At 44.4% G+C, this 23,819-nt stretch overlaps 2 protein-coding genes across 6 annotated transcripts in view; one reads left to right on the forward strand and one right to left on the reverse strand.

Annotated features, from left to right (window-relative positions):
* The window catches only part of MANBA (mannosidase beta), a 103,367-nt gene extending 90,868 nt beyond the window's left edge, over positions 1–12,499 (forward strand). The window contains exons 17-19 of one of the 4 annotated variants that reach the window (XR_015715902.1): positions 456–982; positions 2,171–2,261; positions 11,865–12,499. Coding sequence is in view for 1 of the 4 variants with exons in the window: in XM_016223600.2 (XP_016079086.2) it covers positions 456–680 (225 nt within the window). In the remaining 3 variants the exon portion in view is untranslated. Of the gene's footprint in view, positions 1–455; positions 1,386–2,170; positions 3,226–11,864 lie in introns of those variants that run through there. The other 3 variants (XR_001604040.2, XR_015715900.1, XM_016223600.2) reach the window with 3 other exon arrangements.
* A 3,332-nt stretch (positions 12,500–15,831) lies between these two features.
* NFKB1 (nuclear factor kappa B subunit 1) overlaps positions 15,832–23,819 on the reverse strand; it is a 98,844-nt gene continuing 90,856 nt past the window's right edge. For both annotated transcript variants that reach the window (XM_016223599.2, XM_016223598.2), the window contains exons 19-23: positions 21,818–21,942; positions 20,411–20,477; positions 19,920–20,092; positions 18,760–18,937; positions 15,832–16,831 (exon numbers count right to left, since the gene is read on the reverse strand). In XM_016223599.2, the coding sequence (XP_016079085.2) occupies positions 16,674–16,831; positions 18,760–18,937; positions 19,920–20,092; positions 20,411–20,477; positions 21,818–21,942 (701 nt within the window). In that variant the 3' untranslated portion in view covers positions 15,832–16,673. The remainder of the gene's footprint in view (positions 16,832–18,759; positions 18,938–19,919; positions 20,093–20,410; positions 20,478–21,817; positions 21,943–23,819) is intronic.

Genomic DNA, 23,819 nt, shown 5'->3' on the forward strand with positions numbered 1-23,819 from the left:
TGGCAGGCTGCTGGCTAGATTTCTGGATCTTTTCAGAGGTCTAGGAGGAGAGCGCCATGGTTGTGCTCTGCAGCTGCCTCCAGATACATCCCGAGAAAGTCATTAAATGGCCCAGCAGTTATGCAAGAATGTTCCTCTTATGATGATACCCTGAGAAAGACATAAAAGATGCAAAGCTTTGAGCTTCTTATGAAAGTCTCTTTATTAATAGGAGACTACATATTCCTGCACTTGGTTTGAGATTACAATTTGGTCATTTCCCACAGCCTTAAAAAATTTCCATGTATTTTTTGGTATCCGACGCAGTGCATGGAATATATGACTTTAGCAGTTGCAGAACCAAAGTTGTAGGAAATATACTGCTTGTTAGGCCCACATAAACGTTCTGATAGGCATCGAATATGGAACTGCGAGCTCTCCCCTCAGCCTTCACTTCAATTATCTTTTTCTTTCAGGCCATCATCTCTCAGCAAAACGACACGTTTGTGTTTGATCTGGAAACCTCGGCTGTCGCTCCCTTCGTTTGGTTAGATGTAGGGAGCATCCCAGGGAGATTCAGTGACAATGGTTTCCTTATGACTGAGAAGACGCGGACTATAATATTTTACCCCTGGAGTCGCACCAGCAAGAGTGAATTGGAGCAATCTTTTCACGTAACTTCCTTGACTGATATTTACTGAGGGAATCCAGGTTATACTTTCTGTACACGCGGGAATAAAGCATTTCGAAGGCGCCGGCTGGAGCCGCAGGCAACCAGAGGCAGCGAGGAAGCTGGAAACGGGCCTGCCTGCTGCCAGGCATCTGATTCGGCACCCCGATGAGAGCGCGTCCAGCTTCTTTCAGGGAAGCCGCTTACTCGGAGGTCCTTCAGCGAGGCTGTGCCAGGACAGTGTTTTTAGGTCTTCCCCTCACAGCTTTACCACCACATGAACCAGTTATAGCCCAACCATCTCTCCCTACCCAGGGAAGGATGTCCACACAGGTAGGCCTCTCTGGGGACCACAGGACTTCAGATTTGGCTCAACCCAACGAGCTTTGCTTTCTTTTTTTTTTTTTTTAGTGTGTAACAGAATCACCTAGCTGGGTGGTTTTTTTTTTTGATTGTTTGTTTTTTAATTTATCTTTATTGTTGAAAATACTACAAATGTCCCCTTTTTTCCCCCACTGACCCCTTGCACCCTGCACCCCTTTCCTGCCCCAGGCCATCACCACACTATTGTCTGTGTCCATGGGTTATGTATATATGCATATGAGTTCTTTGGTTAATCTCCCCCCCCCTTCTCTCCAAGATTCACCAGTCTGTTCCGTGCTTCTGTGTCTTGACACTATTTTGTTCATCAGTTTATTATGTTCTTTAGATGCCACATATAAATGAGATCACATGATGTTTGTCTTTCTCTGCCTGGCTTTTTTCACTTAGCATAATATTCTCCAGGTCCCCCGGTGCTGTCCCAAAGGTTAAGAGATCCTTCTTCTTTACAGCTCATAGTATTCCATGGTGTAAATGTCCCACAGCTTTTTTATCCACTCATCTACTCATGGGCACTTGGGCTGTTTCCAGATCTTAGCCATTGTAAATTGCACTGCTATGAACATAGAGGTACATAAGTTCTTTGCGATTAGTGTTTCAGGTTTCTTAGGATATATTCCTAGAAGTGGGCTCACTGCGTCAAGTGGCTGTTCCATTTTTAACTTTTTGAGGGACCTCCACACTGTTTTCCATAGTGGCTGCACCAGTCTGCATTCCCACCAGCAGTGTACCAGGGTTCCCCTTTCTCCAAACCCTCGCCAGCACTTGTTGTTGTTGATTTGTTGATGGAGCCATTCTGACAGGTGTGAAGTGATACCTCATTTGGTTTTAATTTGTATCTCTCTGATGATTAGTGATGCTGAGCATTTTCTCATGTGTCTCTTGGCCATCTGTATGTCCTCTTTGGAGAAGTGTCTATTCAGGTCCTTTGCCCATTTTTTAAATTGGATTGTTTGTGTTCCTCTTGTTGAGTTGTATGAGTTCTTTGCACACTTTGGAAATTAGCCCCCTATCAGATACATCCTTCTCCCAGACCATGGGGTTTCTTTGTATTTTGAGGTTGATTTTTTGCTGTGCAGAAGGTTTTTAGTTTGATGTAGTCCAATTTGTTTATTTTTTCTTTTGTTTCTCTTGCCCTAGGAGATGTATTGGTGAAAATTCCACTACTTGAGATGTCTGTGTCTTTACTGCCTGTTTTCTTCCAGGATTTTTAGGGTTTCTCAACTTACATGTAAGTCTTTTATCCATTTTGAATTTATTCTTGTGTATGGTGAAAGTTGGTGGTCTAATTTTACTTTTTTGCATGTACCTTTCCAATTTTCCCAGCACCATTTATTGAAGAGACTGTCTTTACTCCATTGTATGCTCTTGCCTCCTATGTCAAATATTAACTGACCATAATGGTGTGGGTCTATTTCTGGGGTCTCTGTTCTGTTCCATTGATCTATTTGTCTGTTGTGCCAATACCAGGCTGTTTTGATAACAGTGACTTTGTAGCACAGTTTGATATCCGGTAAAGTGATCCCTCCAGCTCTGTTCTTCTTTCTCAAGATTGCTACAGCTATTCAGGATTTTTTTTTTTTTCATATAAATTTTTGGAATATTTGTTCTAACTCTGTGAAATACACTGTTGGTATTTTAATAGGAATTGCACTGAATCTATAGATTGCTTTGGGTAGTATGGACATTTTAACGATATTAGTTCTTCCAATCCATGAGCATGGTATATTCTTCCACTTGTTTGAATCTTCCTCTATTTCTTTTTTCAGTGTCCTGTAGTTTTCTGAGTAAAGGTCTTTTACATCCTTGGTTAAGTTTATTCCTAGGTATCTTATTTTTTTAGTTGCAATGGTAAATGGTATTTTTTTTTTTTTAGTTTCTCTTTCTGAGAGTTCATTGTTGGTGTATTCAAAGGTGTTAGATTTAGACTGTTGACCTGGCAGAAAAGTGGCGTTCTTTTTAGTTTGGGTTTAAATCATTTTACCTATATTGATTAATTATAAGAGCCTATAAATTACTTTATTACACATGATTGATGTTTATAAAATTACATTGATAATAGAGCAAATGGGTCAAATGTTAATAAGTACCAATTTGGGTAAAGGTTTGTAGGGATTTTTTTGTACTGCTTTTGCAGCTTCCTGTGAGTTTGAAAGCATATCAAAAATTCAAATTTCCATAAATTGTATCAACAACTTGCTATTTCACCTGTGGCTTATTTAGTCATTCCATAAACATTCAGTTGTGCCCATTGCTGTGCTGGGCATTAATTTCCATTTAGCTCTGGGCAAATTTTTATTCTAGTTGGTAGACTGGGAGAGTCTGACCAAGATATTTGAGGGGTTTTCTCTGGGAAGAATCATGTAGTTGGATATAGAATGGACCAGCAGTGAGAGTTTGGCTTTAAAATCAAGACTAATTAGGTAATAGCTTTGGTTTTAAAACTGAGAAGTTTGAGGCATAGTTCTATAACCCAAAAGGAAATAAATGCAGACAATCCAGGCCTTTTGTTCAGTATCTAAAAGTTTCCTCATTTTTCCTGTTATTTCAATATATATATACAAGTCTTATGAGAGACTGGGATTTAGAGATGTAACTCAGAAGATTCTTACTTCATATATATTATATTATTTTCTTGTCACTGTTGAAATCCTGTCTAACCAAACTGTTGCTGGGGGACAAGAGGATACTCTTCTCCACAAAACTAGAGAATATTCTATGCCAGGCACCCTGTGAGACTTTGAAGTTGTTGGGCCAGAATTTACATCACAATTCTGCCCTTTCTAGCTCTGTGGCCCTGATCAAATTACTTAACTTCTGTGTTCAGTTTTCTTGTGGTAATATAGGAATAACTACACTCACCTTGTAAGTTTGTTTTGAAGAATAAATTAAAAGTTTAGCTGAAGGAGTATAAATGGAAGCAGCATCCTGGAGTGTGACCTTGTTGTCCTAGAGGTGGCAGGGCTTCCAGCCACACTTCCCTGTCAGAATCCAGGGTCTGAGGCTTATTGGCTCTGTGACCTTGGGCAACCACTTGACCTTCTGGACTTTAGTTTTCTTATCTGTAAAATGGAGCTAATAATCTCTAGCCTTCAAAAGGAGGACTAAACACAGAGTCAGGAACAAATAAATGCTAAGTAACTGGTGGTCGTACTTTCTTAACATCATAATCATTGTCACTCAATCAGTACATGAAGCTATAGCAAAAATGAAGCAAATAAAGGCAAAAGTCTTAAAAAAAAATTTTAAGAGCAGAAAAAGATATCAGAGAAGAATGAAATTTTTAAAGGAAGAATAAATTAATGAATGGGTATAAATATATGCTGGCAACAATTTATGAAAGGAGAGAAATGTGCTATATACACATTATTTTTGTAAGAAAAGAGTAACTTCCAGCACATTTTCCCACAGTTCACATGTGGCTCTGTGGTTAGTCATGTCTACCATCTTTTTAAAAAAAAAAAAAAATCTTTATTAATTTCAGAGAGAGGAAGAAAGAGGGAGAGAGAAACATCAATGATGAGAGAGTCATTGATCTGCTGCCTCCTTCACGACCCCCCGCTGGGGATTGAGCCTGCAACCCGGGCATGTGCCCTGACCAGGAATCGAACCTCGATCTCCTGGGTCGTAGGTCGATGCTCAACCGCTGAGCCACGCCAGCTGGGCTATCTACCATCTTAATAGACTTATTTTGCTACATTGATTGGAATAGAGTCTGATGTACTTACTCTTGGCTTTGGATTTCTGAGGAGACTTTTCTGTTAGCAGTTATGCAAACATTTATAGAGAGATTGGGCAGGTGGGGGGCAGGTCCTTCTGCTGTGCTGGTTGCAAAGCACATTCCGGAGAGAGTGAGATGAAGGAGGCCAGTTCACAGGATTGTATCTTTCCATTTTAGGATGAAGAGGACAATAAAAATGGTAATTTCCTCATTCACATTCACTGTAACTCTTCTTTATTTTTTTCTCTTACTTGACTTTTCATTGTGAGAGGTTTTCAAACCATGGGAAGTCACTTGGAAAAGAAATAGGAAGGTTTTGTCCTCTGTTGGAATGAAAGGGAGCTGGAGTACAGGAGAAATAAAGATATGTTTCCCAAGCATTCCTAACGTGACAGAAGGAATATTCTCTTGGGCTACGTCTGGCTCTCAGATATGAAACTTATTCCCCAACTGGGTAAGATTTAGGGAGAAAAACAAGTAGGCATTGTTTGTGTGGGAAATTCAAAGCATTTAAAACTACCCCTAGAGCCTTCCTTGACTGTGAATGCAATCTTATCAATTCAGTAAGCACATAAAATGAGAAGGGTTATGCAGAAAAGGTATTTAGTAATATTCCCAAGGCAGTGGGGGAATTCTTGTTTTCTAATTGACTTACTGGAGGCTGTGAACCAAAATGATGCTGTGCAAAACGCTAAAAGGCACAGACAAAACCAGTGTTCAGACACATCGATATTCTGACTATAGAGACTGTTTAAATTAAGAATGTATTCATTCACTTTCCAAGCGTTTACTGAGGGCCACTTGGAGCAGACACTGTTCCTATCATGGGGGGTATCGCAATGAGAAAAGACAGACAAGTCTCTGCTCTAATGGGCTGTCCATTGTATGGGGAGACAGACAGTAAGCAAATAAATAAGGCCATTTCAGCTGGTGACAAGTCCTGTAAGGTTGATGTGACAGTGATGGGGAACGACGTTAGATAAAGCCATCTTTTTTAACACTTTGGGGAATTTTTTTTGAAAGTTTATGATAAATGAAATCCTTTTCAGTTGTGAAGGAGTTGTAAACGACCTTGGCTGTATTTAATTTATGGGGAAGGAAAAGCCCAAGACTGACCAGTTGGCTGGGCTGGGCTCTGAGCTTGTGACCCATAAGCTGAGTGTGGGCGACCCTGCCAGGACATCTTGGAGCCCTTGACTAAGGGCTTTGCAGAAGTAAGGGCATTACATCACTGTGTCAGTGTTGTAACTGTCTCTCCTCATCTCTGTAGACGTGGGTTACTGAGTCCGGCCACGAAAGATGTTTGCAACAGGAACACAGCTTGACCCCTTAGGTCAGGTCTCAGCCGTCACGCAGGATTTGTTGAGCACCAGCTGCTTTCACATAATCTCTGCAGTGAGCCAGGACGAAGGACGACAGTAACACCCAGTGACTTAGCGTCCCTGGGAAAGGGGATGTCAGGATCATGGAAATTTCTGGTTGAGAATGTTAATGTAAGAAATCATTCAAACCTGTGAAGAATTTTTGTGAGTTTGTTTGAGCCAAACTGTCGACAGTTGCCAGGGAGCCAAAACCTCAATGGATTGAGATTGTGCTCTGGAGAATGGCAGTTCTGCACCTCGTTTTATGCATTACAATCAAAAGAGGAGACGTAAGTGGGTTACATGAAATCCACTGGTGAGACATGAGAGAGGTGGGAGAAAGCAAAGAGGGGAAACCTCTGGGATTGGATAGAAAGTAAAATAATGGACACACTTCTGTTACTTAGGTGGGTGCAGGATAGTTAACAATCAACAGTTAACTCATTAACAATGAGGGGATTTGTGTTTTCCGCAGAGCAGTGCTTTGCTTTGAGGGGTCCAGGAAAAGGAAAATTACTTTGACACTCCAACAATATGTTATCATAGATGCAAAAAGACAACCAACAGGCTTAGTTAGGTGAAAATTAACCTTTGTTAGGGAAAAATGCTGCCTTAGGACGTGACTACTTACCAGAGACTGCTTTTAGTTAAAAAAGGTTTAACTTCAGACTGTCCTTTGTGGTTACTTTAGGTTTCTGAGTTTGCAGAGCCACCATGCAGGCCTTCCCTGAGCTTGTCAGGTTTAGCATGTAGCCCCTTTTCGTCCGCAAGAACTAGTACTCACCCCTGCATTATGATGTATGTGGGAACAATCCTCTTTTCTTATTCTGTTTCGTTATTATTATGGCTTTTGTACAATTTACTGGCTCCTGGGAGACAATTCACATAGTCCCATTAATTGGAGCAGACATTATTGGCCACCCTATAGCCATATCCCCCTCTTCTCTGTTAATAGAGATGCCTATGTGTCCAACCCCAGGGACTGAATCATAATCAGTTATACTAATTCTATTCTGCTTTGCCAGGAATTGGTCTAGGGTTAGGCATATTATCCAATTCTGGCAAATGAAACATAAGTTGACACTTAATGTGGGGTTTTGAAGACAGCTTTTCCTGCCTGATAAGAAAGAGACCTGAGGAGAGACCCTCTGCTGTTAGATGAAGTTGAGAAGCTTCTGTGTGAGGATCTGATATTTGGAGCTGCTGCAGCCTTTTCATGACCTTGAGGAAACATTGTTGACGTGGAGGGCTGTCAGAGATGTTGAACTGCTGAACTAACCCTATAATTATCTAACTCTGGTCTTCTTACAAAAAGAACTCTGGCCCTATTTGTGTAATCCAGTTGTAGTCAGGTATCCTGCTTTTATAACCAAAAGCATTTGATTGATAACAGCAGTTAAAGGCCTGGGCTTTGAAAGCAGACATACTTATGTGGAGTGCCAGATCCACCACTAGTAGGCTCTTTGACATTGCATAGAAGTTGCTGAGTCTTTCTGTGCCTTAGTTTCTTTATCCGTAAACACGAGGGCAATAATAATAATAAAAATAATAACTCATAGATTACTTGTGAGGACTAAACGAGATGATGCATAGATACTGATAGCACACAGTAACTATTCAACAGACGTTAGCTATTATAATTATCATTGCTTCTGTGATAAGCCTTCAGAAAATGCCTAAGGATGTGGGCAGAACTGGAACCTGCTGAGGCATTGGTGATGGGAACAGTGTCAGCTAGAGGAGCTCGTGGGAATGAAAGGGAAACAGTGGCAACAGAAGGGGAGAGGTGAGGACCTTGATCCCAAAGTCAAAAGCTCACCACCCTGTCTGGTCATCCTGAAGGTACAGTTGTAGAAAAAGTGTGGGTCAGGTCATACACAAGTCAGATTTGGTGAGCAGATGATCTGTTGGCCAAAAGTGTTTTAAGAAGTTGAATTGCTTACATTTAAAAAAATGAAAGATTCTATATAAAATGTAGATCTTACTATCTCTAGTCTTCTTATAATTATATTAAAAAAAGAAAGCCCCTATTTATTTAATCCACTTATAGTCAGGTATTCTAATTTTATAATCAGAAACATTCTAACAGATAAAGGCATGGGCTTGCGATCAGACATAGCTGAGCCTTTGAGAGGACAGTGGTGCCTGGGTTTTCTTTCAGCCCAGGGACGCCTGATCATCCACTTCACAGTGCTTGGATGTCTCAGTGGTGTCTCCAGTGGGAAGGCTCTGAAGGCCTGACTTTCCCAGGTGGGTGAAGGAAGGATGATGCTCTTTTATATAGGAATCCAGCAAAGTTGGGTGATTGGCATGCTTCCCTGTCCACATTTTTGGTGCTTGAACTAAAGATTTTTAACCAGTCAACTTTGCCAATACAATGAACCATATTTTGTAAAAGATCCAAATCGTGTGTGTGTGTGTGTGTGTGTGTGTGTGTGTGTGTGTGTGTACACGTGAAGGCCACATGTAGTATTTTGGCCATAGGTTCATACTCTGACAGTGAACTTCCAATATGCAAGTTTGGCTCCAACACCTACAGAACTTGGACAAATCACTTCGCTTCTAAGCTTCAGTTTCCTTATCTTTAAGATGGGTTAATTGTAACCATCTCATAGGCATGAAAAACGCCTAGGATGGGTAAATGGGTAGTAAATGCTGGCTTATGATTATTGTTCCTCAAAGGATAAGGTTGGCAGTGGTTGGAATGATCAGGCCTAGGAGTCTTACATTTTCCTTGCCAACCTGAGTTGAAGGAGAGAAATTCAGGCAGACAGCTGAAGTTTCTAATTCCTTTTTTCCCTAAGCCTCTTTCCAACTTTATTGAAGCAAAAAGGTTGAGTAGCAAGAGGCTTGCCAGCTGTTAGATGATTGTGCAAAGTTCTGCTCCTTCCAGCAGAGGCCTCTTGTGCACAGGAAATGAGGCTGGTGGCGGGTGCAGGGCTGCCCCAGGCCAGGGCCCCGGTTCCAGGGGGCTTCCCCCGCATCAGGCAGGGGGGGAAGTCTAAGGAAGGCCTTGCAGGGCCTCCACTTCCACGCCACACCCTCTCTGGGCTTCAGAGAGCTGAGTGCCAGTGCTCGGACCGCCGGAGCCTTTCTTGAAAGAACGGGGGGGGTGGGGGTGGAGGCAAAAAGTTGGGGAGAGAAAGAGAGACAGAGAAGAGGAGAGAGAGGGAGAGAAAAAGGAAGACAGAGAGAAAGAGAAAGGGACCGAGAAATAGAAAGGGAGAGAGAAAGAGAAAGGGAGAGAGAGAAACAGAGAGAGAACAAGACACAGGAGAGAGAGAAAAGAAAGGAAGGGAGGGAGCAGGCATGTCCCGGAGCTGCTGGCTGCTCCCCAGGGTCAGGCCTGCCCAGTAACATTTTCTGCTCTCTGCCTTCCTTTACTTCATTTCCTTCCTGTGTTGCTCCTTGGCAAAGGGTGGCATCTGAATGATTTTTTAATCCTAATTTAATTACCGTGGATCTATGAAAACTTAGCACAAAGTCTCCGGAATAGATGATTGATCAGGGAGAGGTCAGATGAGCTCCCGAAAGGCAGAGTAGCAGAGAGCAGTAAGCAAAGGGCTGAGGCTGAGTCAAGACACAATTCTGGTGGGAAGAGGGCGTGATGGAGGCATTTTCCCTGGCTCAGCGGGGCCTCTTCTCTCCCAGCGTTGGCCATGTGGGCGTGTGGATGACTTGCTGCCCACACATCCTTTCCTTAAGGTTTAAACCTGGAGTCTCTGCCTTGCAGAACCAATATAGTCCCTGGCCCATATGCTGGGTGTATATGCTGGTCATCATTCTAGGTGTGCCTTTGGCAAGGCAGGAAGACAGACCCAATGGTGGCTGTGGCCTTCCCAGATGAGCACGGGAAGGAGAAGATGGCAAAGCCTGCTTTGGCGTCGGTCTGAGTGCCTGCTCCTCCAGGAGCACATAGGTACTTCCTTGCATGTCCACCCCTCCCGAGGGGAGGTAAAGTAGCAGAGGGGGCAGGGGCCGCACATAAAGGAGCCGGGGGCGCTTCTCCGAGGCCATCTGTCCCCTTGCAGTGGTGGTTCCTGAGCGCTGAGTTCTGGTCCTGAGGGCTTGGACCAGGCTGCTTCCAGTGGGAGCAGGACGCTGCGCTGACACAGCGGAGCCGGTTGGACGCCCTGGGCAGAACCGGGCTGAGGGTGGAGAAAAAGCTGCTGAGGGCCCCAAAGCCAAAGGAGGAGCTGGGATCGGAAGGAGAAGGCGGGAAGAGGAAAACCAGCAGGATTCTCTTGGCTGCTGCCAGGGGTTTGCAGGGACCAGCACGCTCAGCCTGTTTGTGAGCCCCCGCGCTCAGTCCATTTTTGATGGGGTGCCGGCTCCCCTCTGCCGTGCCAGCCATCAGCCTGCGCCGGGCCTGCTGTGACCGACCCCTCCAGAGGAGCCGGGGGCTGCAGAGCGAGGCCCAGGAGCGCAGGCCGAGCCCTGAAGGCTGAGTCCAGTCCTCACTCTTCATACTAGACCAGGGACTTCGGGGACACCAGCAGGTTTGTCCTTCTGTGGAAAATGGCAGGAGTTAAACCCCCTCCCTGTTTACCTCTCGGATTATGAGAATATGTGAAAATATTTTGTAAATGAAAACATTCATGTTCAAAGGTCTTGTTTTCCCCCAAGTTTTTCAAAATTAAAAATTACAAAAGAAAATTAATGTCAAAAGCAAAAGGGAACATTTACATTTGAACAGAGTGATAAACAGGTGTTCTGCAAAAGAAAAAGAAATCCGTGACATGAAGTTCCTCGTTTAATTTTTCAAACAACAATGACAAGTTGTGGATGCTTGTCTAAGGAAGGGAAAGTAACCTGCAAAACAGTTTGGAAATGAAAAAAATCTCTCCCTCGTTTTGCGGGAGAACAGATCACACCACCTGGTCGCCTGGTATCCAGCATCAGCTCCTAACTCCCCTGGGTGGACGCACTCCCATCCATTGTGTGCCTCCAGGTTCCACCTCAGCACCTGCAGCACCCACTCTGCTTCCTGGGTCCCAAGAAGGGTCCCGGGCAAAGGGGTTTCTAGAATTGTTTCATCTGCTAGTCTTCTGGTCTGGAAAATATTATTTCCTCAAGAACCAACTTCTGCCCCTTTCCCATTCATCTGAAAATTGGGAGTCAGGGTTCTACCTGTTCTCTGCAGATCACAGAAAGAAGAACTGGTTGTCCCTCTCCGAGGGGCAGGGTCTCAAGGCCCACCGCCCACCTTGCAGACCCTAGACCCTAAACCTAGACACCAATAAGCCCAAGGTCTCTTGGAGGCTGTAGAGCAGGAGTCCTTGAATCAGTGCAAGGGCAACACGTCTTCGCTGTTACTCCCCATCTCACCGGGTCTAATTAACACCCTCGGTCATCTCCGAGGATCTCCTTAGGAGGAACTGAGACTTTGGCCTCACAATGTAACTCCCATTCTCAATCCTGGGAGATGCTTTTGCCTTTGGAGATGGCCATTTACCATGATCGCAGATGACTTTTCAGTGAGTGGATGTTTGCATAGAAGTTGGAACTAGCCAGAACCTTCAGGTTCAGCCTCCATCAGGCAGGTAAGGAATTTTGATCTGTGCCAGGGACTGAAACCTGCTCACCAAAATCGACGCAACCTCCTAATGGAACAAAAGTAGATCACGCTTATAGCCTCCCTGCTATAAGAGTCCCATGGCCTGGGACTAAAGTTTTTCTCCAGGGCAAGGTGAGAGGAAGTGACCATTTGAAACTCTTACATATACCCTTCTGTGCTCTTTTATCCTTCCAGCTGCAAGACCTTGGGAGCCAAGGGTGGGAGGAAGAGTGACTCAGCCTGGACCCCTTCATGGTGAAGTAGAAGAGAGACACCCTGCCCCTCGTTGCAAGTGTGGTTCATTAAAACATGCTACTGGAGTCGGTAGATCCTGCGGTTACATGCTTTATTTGTACCTCAGTTTCCTCATCTGTAAAATAGAGACAAAGTTCTTACTTCACAGGATTTTTGAACAAGTAATATAAAGGAATGAATGATGACCATCCATTGTAGTGCCTGGCATGTAACAGATACTCAAGAAATGTTTGTTCTTTGAGGGTTGTTGTGACATTTCCATGACATAATCATTTTGGAAAGAGATGTCAACATGGAAAAACCAGTTGATGGAAGAAGCCCCCACACCCCTCTCATTCTAAGATGCTTGAACAATTTGTGGAGCTACTCACTTGTGCAGGGTAATGGAAGCAGGCTGCTGCAGACGTAACGGAATCTGTAATAATGGAGAATGACATTCATTTAATTTCAAGCCCCTCCTCAGTATCTCCTCCAACCCCAAAGCCAACCGGTGAACGTAGGAAACTTGGTGCAAGTGGCCAGGAACTTGTCGTCTCTGGGATTGGTGTTTAAACAGAACAGCAGGAGGACAGGGAGGGGTAGATGAGGAGATGCTTTCACACTATGGGCGTTTAAAAAAGATGGCAACTGGGTGATTTCTTTAGGTGACCTTTGAGGTATTGTCCAGCTCCAAGCTCTGTGATCCTTAAGAAAATAAACAGAATTTTAATTTCATCTTGTCTTGACTCCTGTGCCTCCCCAAGCCTGTGAGCTGGGGTAACACAAATCAGAAAGAAAATTCCCACAAAATGAGGAAGCGAGGAAACCAGTGGTCTCCTGTCCATGAAAAATTCATATAAGCATTGTAGCTTGTTATTAGGGGGAAAAATCAAGTCATGTTGATATTTAAGCAACATATCCTTTTGGGAATACTCTTTTTGCCTTTTGGCTGGGGTATAAGTCCATCATCTTTGTATAGGTTTGTATGGATTTTTTTTTTTTTTAAATACAGCATCTTTTCTTCAGACATCATTAAAGAACAAGTTGTAGAGTCAGATCTGGATTTGAATCTTGGGTGAGTTAGTTAATATTTAGATGATGTTTCCTCACTGTAAAATTGGGGTTTAATATATACCTGATAAGGATGTCTTGAGAATATTAGAAATCATTAACGCAAAGGTGGCGCCATGTAATAAATGATCACATCTGCCTGGCTGCTTCCCTTCTTTTCTCTTGCTAAGATGGAAAAGGTCCCGTCCTGACTGGTGTTGCTAAGTGGTTAGAGCATTGGCCCTACACACTGAAGGGTCTAGGGTTCAATTCTTGGTCAAGGGCACGTAACTGGGTTGCATTGGTTGGGGCGCATGAGGGAGGCAGCCAATTGATGTGTGTGTCTCACATCGGTATTTCTCTCCCCCCCCCCCTTACTCTAAAAAAAAATCAATGCAAAAAATATCCTCTGGTAAGGGTTAACAAACAAACAAACAAAGATGCAGAAGGTCTGGCCTGTGGGGCCACACTCCACGCTGGTGGCTGGGAACATCCACGCCACCAGTGATTACTGCAGGGGACTCAGGTGGGTAAATAAGCAGCAGCAGGGCTTCCTTCTGCCAAAAAAAAAAAAGACAGCTAATCCTGAAAAAGTCTAGGTTATGCCCGCAGAGTATAGGAACATCAGAAGGAGATGTACGGCTTCCTGCTGAGAGACGAGCTTTCAGGGCAGGTTTGGTTCAGGCCCATTGTAGCTTTCCACCTGAAGGCCTGCGCTCCTCCTGGCACTTATCCCCATCTGCTGGTACTAAACGAAAGACTCCTGCCTTAGGCACAGCTGGCATCGCCAGACTTTTCTTTAGAGCACCACACCGAGGCTCAGGTCAGCACTGAGATCTGGGAGGAGAGAGAGAACGCTTCTGGAACTGAAGAGAAATGGGGCTTCCTATTTAAAAAGGGGAATGTTATTTTTAGTCTCTGCATGAGTTGCTTAGTTGTTCCTTCTGCAGTCAGCTTCTCTTTAAAGTGACCTGGTGTGGGAACTGTCAGGTTAGAGACCTGGAGAGTGCTAACAATCCACTCCACACCTGGTGCTTAAAACATCAACCATTACTTCACTCACTCATGATCTGCCATGTGGGCAGGCTCAGCACAGTCAGCTGGGGTAGCTCAAGGCTAGTCAGGTGTGACTCCGTGGCTGGTGGCTGGAATCATCTCAGGTCTCCACTCCCTCACGCACCTGCCAGCTGAATTTGGCACTGGCCGTGACCTCAGTGAAGGCCGTTGGCTGAAAACCTACATGCGGCTTCTCCATGTGGCCACTTGGCTCCTCAGAGCATGACAACTGGGTTCCAAGAGGGAGTGACTCAGGGTGACTGGGCAGAAGTTGCATTCCATTTTCTGACCTGAGCTTGGAAGTCACTTAGCATCACTTCTATTCTTGTCACAGGTCCTCCTAGATTCACAGGGAAGGAAGGTAGGGCCCCTCCCCTCAGTGGGAGGAGTGTGAGCACTGAACTGTAAGACGGGAGGCCTTGTCGTGGCCAGATGGAAAATATCTGACAGAGAGGAACTGGTGGAGGAGTGGCGGCATGGGCTTGTTGTTGGAGAATTAAAGAAAGACCTATTTTTTTTTTCCTTTGAAGATGCAACTTTCAAAACTAGAATAATGGATTGGGATGTATGGAGAAATGGCAGTGTAATAGAAAACAGAAGTAGAATTTAAAAAAAAAATTCATTCATTTGGGACACATTGTAAAATGAAGAACCCGAACTATTTTACACCATCGAATAGTTGTACTTAGAGAGGCCTTCTTTATTTCAAGGTTATTCATCAATGATTTCTAGTATTTCTTGTATTTTTATGGTTTAATTTTTGATAGATTTGGAAATTATTTTGATGAAAGGAGGGACAGAGGAGTTCAGATTTATTTTTTCCAAGTGATTAACGAGCTGGAACATCTACTTACTGATTAATAATCTTTTCCTCATGGATTTGAAAATTTACTTTATCATATACTAAATTCCTATATATTTTGAGGTCTACTTTTGGACTCAATTATTTTAATCTACCTTTTTACCCTACCAAGATAATTCTCCAACCCATGAGCTCTGGCGCTAAACAGAACCTGGGTGTAAATTCAGAAGCGGGTTATCCTTTGCCTCCTTGAACTCTTGAAGCCTCAGTTTCCTTGTCTGCAAATTGGAGATAATTCCACATACCTCACTGGGTTGATTTCATGAATAAATGACTTCACATGCTGTGCCAAACTGGTGAGCATTAGCTCCCAGCACCTGTGCAGGCTGGGTTCTCTGGGAAGCCACTCGGAACGGGAGACCCACGTGCAGGATGTTTATTTGGGAGTGCCCTGAGATCTACACCTGCGGAAAGGAGGGAAAAAAAGGACTGGGAGAGAAGCGTTAAAGCTGTGACACAGATCCAAACCCCTCAGCCACCTTGAGAGAGCTCTGGAGGTCAAAAGCCCTTCAACCTTGTCCTGGGTTGGACAGGCTTTCATACGCCACGTCAATCAGTGTTCCGTGGGACCATCAGGGGAATGGGCGTGAGCTGGGAAAGGGGGCTCTCTGCAGCTGAGGCCATCTGCCAAGTGTGATGCCAGCGGCTGGGCCGACAAGCCCTCTGTGAAAGAGGGATCTTGGTTGCACATCCCAGTGTCCACCACGGCACCTCCTTCCCCTTTCCCTCTCCTCTCCCATTTCCAGTTCTGTGAGTGAAGGCAGCTGGGCAGAGCGCCGCGCTGGGAGGTTTCTTGGACAGGCCTCTGCTCTGCTGCAGCTTCGCTGCTCTGTGCGCCGCGGAGTCGCTGAGAACCCCGAGGGCTGAGGAGGACGAACTGCAGGAGACGAGGGCCGGAGGCGAAGGGCCGAAACGGAACGAGCGAGCACGGATTAACAAACCCAAAGCTTTCATCTCAGGTTAAAGCACTTTTCTTTGGACAATTTTTATTTCTGGATCAAAAAATGGGCTCTGCAGGGAGGTGAATATAATAACCAGGATGTGGAACGGTCCCGTATTTACAAGGAAAGTAGTAGTACAGAGCCAACAAGACAAGGCCATCAATTTGCTTTTCCTTTTATTATAAAAGTAAAATAAAAAATAGCATTTATAAATCCAACATTTTTTCTTTTAAAGTATTTGATCTAAAAACATATTTACAATAGCAAAATGCAGAAAAAGGGGAAAATACCATTTTCAGCACTGATTGTAATCATGTTTAAATATTGACACATACCTGTTCTTTTTTCAAATCAGAGATAAAACACATTAGAAAAAGCAGGAAGCCTTTTTTAATTATACATAGACCCTCATTTTAAAATACCTCATTTAAAATATTCTTAATAAAATATTAAGAATTTTCTTAATAAAATATTAAGAATTTCCTTAATTCTTAATCTGAAAACATGACTGTGCTATGGACGGCTAGTAAGGACACCAGGTGGGGACTGTTAATCTTTTAATGACGGTGGGACGCAGCAGCAGTGACAACAGAAAGCAGCTGGTAAAGCTCCACATGGTGCCTCCGAGGCACCGGCCCGCCGAAGGCTGCGACCGCTAGATACTATCTGCAAGTGAGCCGAACTGAAAGTCATTTAAGAGCCAAGAAAGGAAGCCAGGTTTCAAAGGCCTGGAGGGGTCCAGACCGTCCAGGTCCGCGGTGTTCCTCTGAGCGCCCCTGGGGGCGCCTCACCTTCCTTCTTTCGGACAAGCCAATGGAATCTCACAACTTTGGTTTACAGGATGTTGGAAACTGCTGAGGGCTAAATTTTGCCTTCTAGAGGTCCTTCCTGCCCGTAATCATGGGGCATTTTGTTAAGAGTTAGCAGTGAGCTGCCGCTGGTCAGAGACTCCGTGAAGCTGAGTTTGCGGAAGGATGTCTCCACACCGCTGTCACAGATGCTGTCGTCTCGCAGCTCATCTGAGGGGAAGGAGCACAGAGTCACTGGGGTGCAGCTGGGAACAAGGCCACACCTTGGCTCTTGTTATGTTTCATCCCAGCCAGGCTCAAAGTTTGGATCTAAAAGGCATGGGGGCCCGTCTTGCCCATTAGCTTCTGCAGGTCACACATTCCGCCCGCACGGCCCACTTGCCGCTACCGTTCACGGTGGGGTGAGGGGCCGAAAGCACCCGAGGTAATAAAAAACTGAGAAGACACCAAAATTAGCCAGATGTTTTCACATCTCTTTCTTACAGCCTAGCCTCATGTTTATCACAATCCTTTCTGAATTCTCTTGACCCAATGTGTACCTTTCTTTCTTAGAAATCAGGTGTGTTTTTCCAACCCCTGTATTACCTATTTTATATCCGAACTAGAGGAAGTTGCTGAACCTAAGCAAAATAAATCGGTGACAGAAGTAGGGACTAAAAATAAGAGATCTTTCTGGGCCTCATGCTATCAAGCTCTATACACTGCCTCAAAAATGTTTTGGTAGCAAAATATAAGGTGATTTTGATGAAAATTAGTCTATACTAGACAAGCAGGTCAAAATCTCCTTGTTGAGAAGTGTCTTTAGGGATCTGAATGAACAATGTGAATTATTTCCTATATATAGAGAGTAATCAAGAGAACAGAAGTCTAATATACCTGAATCAAAATGCTACCTTCTTATATATTAAATTCCAATATTAAAATTAAGACTTTAATGGCAGTGACATGGCTATTGTCTTGTTATCGATTTATTCCATCGACCAGTCTTTGTTAGGTTTCTGTTATGTGCTGAAAACTGTGAAGTATTTAAAAAATAACTACTAATCAGGGGCTTAATGCTTTTTAATATATAAGTACCCATTTCTTCGTGTGGAAGGAGCATCCGGTCATGAGACAGGAGATGCGGGGTTTTTCCCTGGTGGATACATTGTCCCTTTCTGAAGTGGGCACAGCACCTGTCCTGACTCCCCTAGGAAGGGCCCCCCAGCCCCCCTGCAGCAGGAGGGAATGGTCAACTGTGATGTGTGCTGGGAGCAGCAGAGAAGGTGAGGATGGTGAGCAGGCGACCAGACACTGGGCATCGTGACGAGAGCAGACCTGGTAGAGGGTGGGGCGGACCCGACTGCAGGGGTCAAGGAGAGGAGAGAAGGCAGAACAACACTGAAAATGTCTCCTGAGCAGCTCTGCTGCGTGCGAGAGCAGAGGAATCGGGCTGTAGGTAAAGGGGAAGTGGGATAAAGGGGGTGTTTTTATTTTTGTTTTATTTTGAAAAGGTGAGGGAAACCACAGCATGCTTACTAGGTGATCAGTGGGAGGGAGAAACGGAGCGTGCTGGGGTTAGAAAGAAAAAGCATGAATGGTTGGAGAGTGGGAGAATGAAGGGCGATATAGGATTGTTGGGCTGTGAGGACAATCCATCATGTTACGTATTTTAGGTGGCTGACAGATGGAACCAATAACAGTGGGAGACAAGGTCAGTGTCATGAACATGGGGAGGAGGCTGAGGAGTTGAGGACGGGGCGGTGGGAAAGCCACAGTGACTGTCCACAGTCTGGGTACTGGTGCTGGGTCTAGTGCATTTTTCTATCTCTTTTACATTTAAAAGGTGAGAGAAATAATATTTACCTTAACCACCCTCGTGTTGTTTTTAGTATTTATTGTGAATCTAAGTAACTCACATGTAACTGTGATCACTCCTGGGGACAGCCCTCTACCTGAGCCGCGGCAGTGTCAGGAGGGGCAGGAGGCAGAACTGTGAGCCCCCAGCAGGGAGGAGACAGACACCTGGGACAATATATTCAAGAGACAGTGGTGGGGAGGAAGTTCATATCCTAAGAGACTGAACACACCGGCCTGACACACTGGCCTGGGAAGCAGGAAAATATCTCCACCACTTTTAATGTCTTTTTTTTCTTTACCTATTTGCTGTCTTGTGGAGGCAGGAGAGAGAGGCAGCGAGTTGGCCTGAGTGGTGGTCTTGGTTGGGCTGGGGGCTGCCGTTCCTGAGGTGAAGGCTGCCTGGATCACTTCGATCGCTTCGGTGTAGCCCATCTGTCTCAGGGCCTCCATCAGCTCTCTTATTGTTCCTCCAGAGACCTGCAAGGAAGAGGGAACAGTACGTTCCTGTGTGAAAACCTGTGCAGGGAACAAGCAGGCAGGCTGTGAACACATCACCACACCCCTTCCCTCTGCCAGGCTGCCTCCTCCACCACGAGAACCAGGTGGTCCTGGAAAGGTCAGAGCAAAGGGTGTCTAAGAAAATACTGTCTTTGAGTCGTTTCCTGTTTCAGCTCAAAGAGCACTCAGGAAACTACAGAGATGCGGTTTATAGTAAGTGGGGGGGGGGGGGGGACAGAGACATGTGCTGAGGCGGTGAACTGCCTAGAGCTAAGCGTATACAGTATCCCTGTTTAGGCTGAAGCTCTGAAAACCACTGAGAAACAAGAGCTATCAAAAATTTCAAAAGTAAATAATTTCACCCATAGTTTTTGATCTTTTAGTTTTAGAAATTAAAACATCACCAGGTAATGGCTCCACTAGGAGTCACCTCACAGAAAGCTGATTCCATGTCCTGACACGTGACCAGACATGATCTTGGGGAGAGGAAGAGATGAATATTGATTATAGTCTGTCATGTTTGTTCAGGGAGATCAAAGCTCTGTGACCATCCTGACCCTCTAAGTAGCATTTTTAAAAAATTCCTTTAAAATAATAATTTTAGAGAGGGAGAAGAAGGGAGAGAGAGAAACATTGATTTGTTGTTCCACCTGTCTGTGCATTCATTGGTTGTCTCCTGTATGTGTCCTGTCAGAGACTGAACCACAACCCTGGCACACTGGGATGGTGCTCCAACCCAGCTACCAGACTCAGGCCCTAAGTAGCAAAGTCTCCAAGTATCTGAAAACAGCCTTCTAGGAAGGAGGGTTTCGATCTTGGCCTGGGCCATCCCCCCCAGATATGGAAAATGATGGATTTTCTTCTTCAGAATTAAGGGAGAAGGAAGGGGGTTGTGCCCAGCAGTGATGTTAACAGAACAAAGTCAAATACACGTAGTTTGCAATGTCAGGTGATGTGTTACCTCGTAATTGTCCATGAGAGTTTTAGAAGGCGCGGGACTCAGGCGGAAGGCATTATTGAGTATCCCCAGACCTAATTTCTGGGCCAGAGTAGACCAGTTTTTGTCTGGATCAGGAAATTCTAGCAACTTGTAGAGCTGCAGCTTTGTATCTTCAGTCAGCTGTTTCATGTCTCCTGAAGGAAATGAAGAAGAAACACAACTGTCCTAGCTGAACGGAGACACTCTGAAGGGAGTGATGGCTGCCACACTGCTCACCCTCCAGTGCCCCCTGGAGGCCATCAATCTCCTTTACTGGAGAGTCAGCAGAAGCCCAGCTGAGTACTAGCAGCATGTGTCTCAGTAGATTACAGCTGGCTAATCCCATTCATACCTCCAAATCTTCTGATTCTGAAATAACCTCTGTGCCTTTTACAGAACACCTGGATAATGGCGGCTCTCCCCCAGCCCCTCCAAATGACAGTGTGGAGATAACAATGGTTAAGTGAACTCACCTTGTGCCAGTAAATCATCAGGTGTAAACTCTGGCTCATATGGTTTCCCATTTAATATGTCGAATACCTGGTGGGAGAAAAATGTGGGGAACAACTGCACATTAAAGGGACCATGAGAGAAATCTGTTGTTTGTTTTTGTTTTTTATTTAATAACTCAGAATGTCCCCTTAGGAGGTTCTAGTACCCTAAAGATGGAGAGAGGAGTCAGTACCATGGCCCAGGGGTACGTGAGCCCTTCGGGGCTTTGGGCCCAGGAGGCTTTGTTCCACAGGAGCTGCCTAGAAGGGCTGGAGGACCCAACCCAACCTCATAGAAAGCAAGGGCCAAAGGCAGTCCAGGCTCCCAAGTCAGCCATCTCTAGATCAGTAATTGGTCAGTGATGTCTCCCCTAGATCTGGGCGAGGGCTGACCTTCCTCAGAGCTGCGCAGCTGTGTCCCCTTACTGTCCCCTCCACCCTGGTAAAAGGCTTACGAGAATGAGTTTTATGAACTTGCTCAAACGGAGGTGCAGAAATGCTCACAAGGCTTGGTGTTAGCCTTCGAGCATCTACATTCTAACTGAGGGGCCAGAAAAGTCTTAAATTAAAAGAAACAAATAAAATCCCAAAGTGATGGAGGCCTGTGTTCTCTACATCACTTGGCTGCCGGCTGACCCGTGGACGGCCTGGGTCACTGAACTGGGTTATCTGTCTGCACTCTGTGGTGAGGCTTCTGGGAAAACCAGGTGTGTTCAATGTAAGAGGAAAACCATGGAGTCTCTGCCAGGGTCCCTCAGCTCAGTCCTCATGGGCCAGGAGGAAGAAATGAGCTGTTTTTGGACGTGGAGCAGCACCTGCCCTTAAGGACGTTGATTTTGTTGTGCTGGAGATCTGTATGCTGCCCACCATTCCCTCTGGCTCTTCTTACTGGGCCAGAAAGACTCAGGGACTGCTTCTCAACCTTCAGATCTCAGGTCAGTGGAGTTCTGAGAAAGGCTCTAAGTCTGTTTACTCTGTTTATATTACAGAAATTCTCAGAAGAATCTCCCGTTTCCTTTCATGTTGAGAAATCACTTACCAAAGTTCAAGCAAACCATAACATTTAGTCCAGCTTCAGAAATGAAGACGGAGGCAATTCTGGTGTGAGTTCAGAATGGATACCTCCTAATGTGAATTTTGTATATTTTCTCATCTAACCCTCTCTCACAACTTGACTCGGCTCTGACTTAGGCACACGCTTTCACAAGCAGAACTCTGCTGACCAAGATCTTTCATGGATAAGCTTTTCAAGGTAAGTACAGCTCCTGACAAGCAGACTTTCTTAAAAAAATAAAAGGCATGTGCTTTGGGGAAGACCATCGGTTCTTACGTTCCTGGACCTTTAGCTCCCTCAGGAGCTGCCATCAAACAGACTGGAGCTACACGCACCTGCCAGTTGGTGGCCATATCTAGAGGTGTGGTTCCAGGCACAACTCCTTCATCATCTCCATCCTTTGCCCAAGAGTCATCCAGGTCATAGAGAGGCTCAAAGTTCTCCAGCAGGGGATCTGCTCCTGCGAAGTCATGTTACACAGCATTAGATAAACCCGTATTTCATCAACTTCCAACTGCCTGCAGAGGTCCGATTACATAAATATATAAAACATTCCTTATAAACATGTAAAACATTTCTACTGAATTATCCAGAGACATCTTTTAAACTCTAATTTATTTTGACTGTAAAGGTGTCTGATGATGCCCTAAAAGACTTGGGATACTCTGACTCTCACATTTAACTCTGTAGGATAGTTTTAAATGGAATGATACATCTTTAATTTGGGGACTAACGACAGCAGTTTACAGGTACTGGGGTGCACCCTCAGGATGAAGGTCCTAAGGTTCAAACTTATATGCATGCCTCAACTTCTTCTTCTGTTTGCTCAAAAGAACAAAGATGTCTGCTGTCTAGGACAACATGTTCAGTTTTATTCCTGGGAACAGCACTGCCAGGGCCCTGATCACTAAACAAAAAACACCAAAACCACCTCTGCTAGGATGTGTAGTCTTTGAAGAATTTAGCGCTGATCTTGGAAAATCTAGTCGGTTCCTTAGCTGCAGGAACACCAAGGGTAACTCAAAGATTAGAGCTGGAGTTACTTCTCAAAGGCTTAGCGACTGTTAATGAGGGAGTGTTTAGCTTGATGCCTAAGGAACAGCAGTCAGCTCAGCACACCCTTTCGGAAGAGGAACTTGTTTTCATCTTGCCGGGAGAACATTTGATTCATGCTAACTTTAATAACAGGGAGTGCCTCATGAGAGTCAAAGAGGATCTTCATGCTATTTCTTATTTCATTATCCCAGTCCTAACCTGATTTACGAGGCAGTGCCACCTGACAATGAAAACAGTGGAGAAGCTCAGATTATAGGACTGAAGGGGGTGGGGGGGCTGAGCTTTGTCCGTCCCTTAAGTGACCTTCTTCATGACTTTGAGCCCAGGACTAGGTTTTTCATCTGAGTTTCTTCATTTGTCTACTAAAGAAACTGCTACTTGCTACTCCTCCCATGGGATACTGAGAATTCAAGAGAAAGCACTTTTGAAAGGGTTATAGCTTCTTGCCCGAAGGCACTTCTTAATTATAACCACCAACTTACCAAACTAGAGTCTTATTCAAGAGAAAGTTTAACTAGACATAGGAAAAAAGAAAAGGCTGCTGTTTATTTGGGATACGTGCTGAAGTGAGCACATCTGCTGTGTATTTGGGATATGATTTCACTTGTCAGAAAAATGTGGTGCCTCAAAGAAGAAGTCCTGCATCTTTTTAGATTCAGCTTTTTAAGAAGGTATTTAACCTGCTCTGTTTTCTTGAATTTATAAAGCATTTACTTTCTAAAAAAATTTAATAACCTGTAAAGTAAATCAGATATATCAGGGCAGGTTTGAGATACCAATTTCATTAAACAGTTTTGGAGGTTCTAAATATTGAAGGCAAGAGAGATTCAAGGATGAGCAGGGATAATTTTTCTGTACTTCACAGGAGTAGAGGCTTACATGGAATCACACCTGCAGATCCTTGAGTGAAGTAAGGGAGAGAAACACAGTAGGGAGAATAAAGTTTGGAAGTTCAGACTGACAAGGTACAAGTCATAGCTCTGCCAGTTACTGGGACCTTAGGACTGGGATGCAGAGGTTTCTCTAGTCTGTTTCCTTAGCTATAAGATGGGAATACTAACAATGGGATTTGTCTCAAGGGGTTAGTGTGGATTAAGTAAGGTTAAATGAGACAGTGCATGTGAAATGCCTAACACAGTGCCTGGTACAGAGTTAGGTCAATAAATGCTATCAATTTTTAGTGCCAAGCACATGATAGTACTCAATACACATCCCATTTGTTTTTTCCTCTTACTTCAATTTTTAGGAGACCTTTCTTGCAAAAGGAAGTATTTAAATTAT

Source organism: Miniopterus natalensis, chromosome 1 (assembly GCF_054644295.1).
Source record: "Miniopterus natalensis isolate mMinNat1 chromosome 1, mMinNat1.hap1, whole genome shotgun sequence".
Classification (NCBI taxonomy): domain Eukaryota; kingdom Metazoa; phylum Chordata; class Mammalia; order Chiroptera; family Miniopteridae; genus Miniopterus; species Miniopterus natalensis.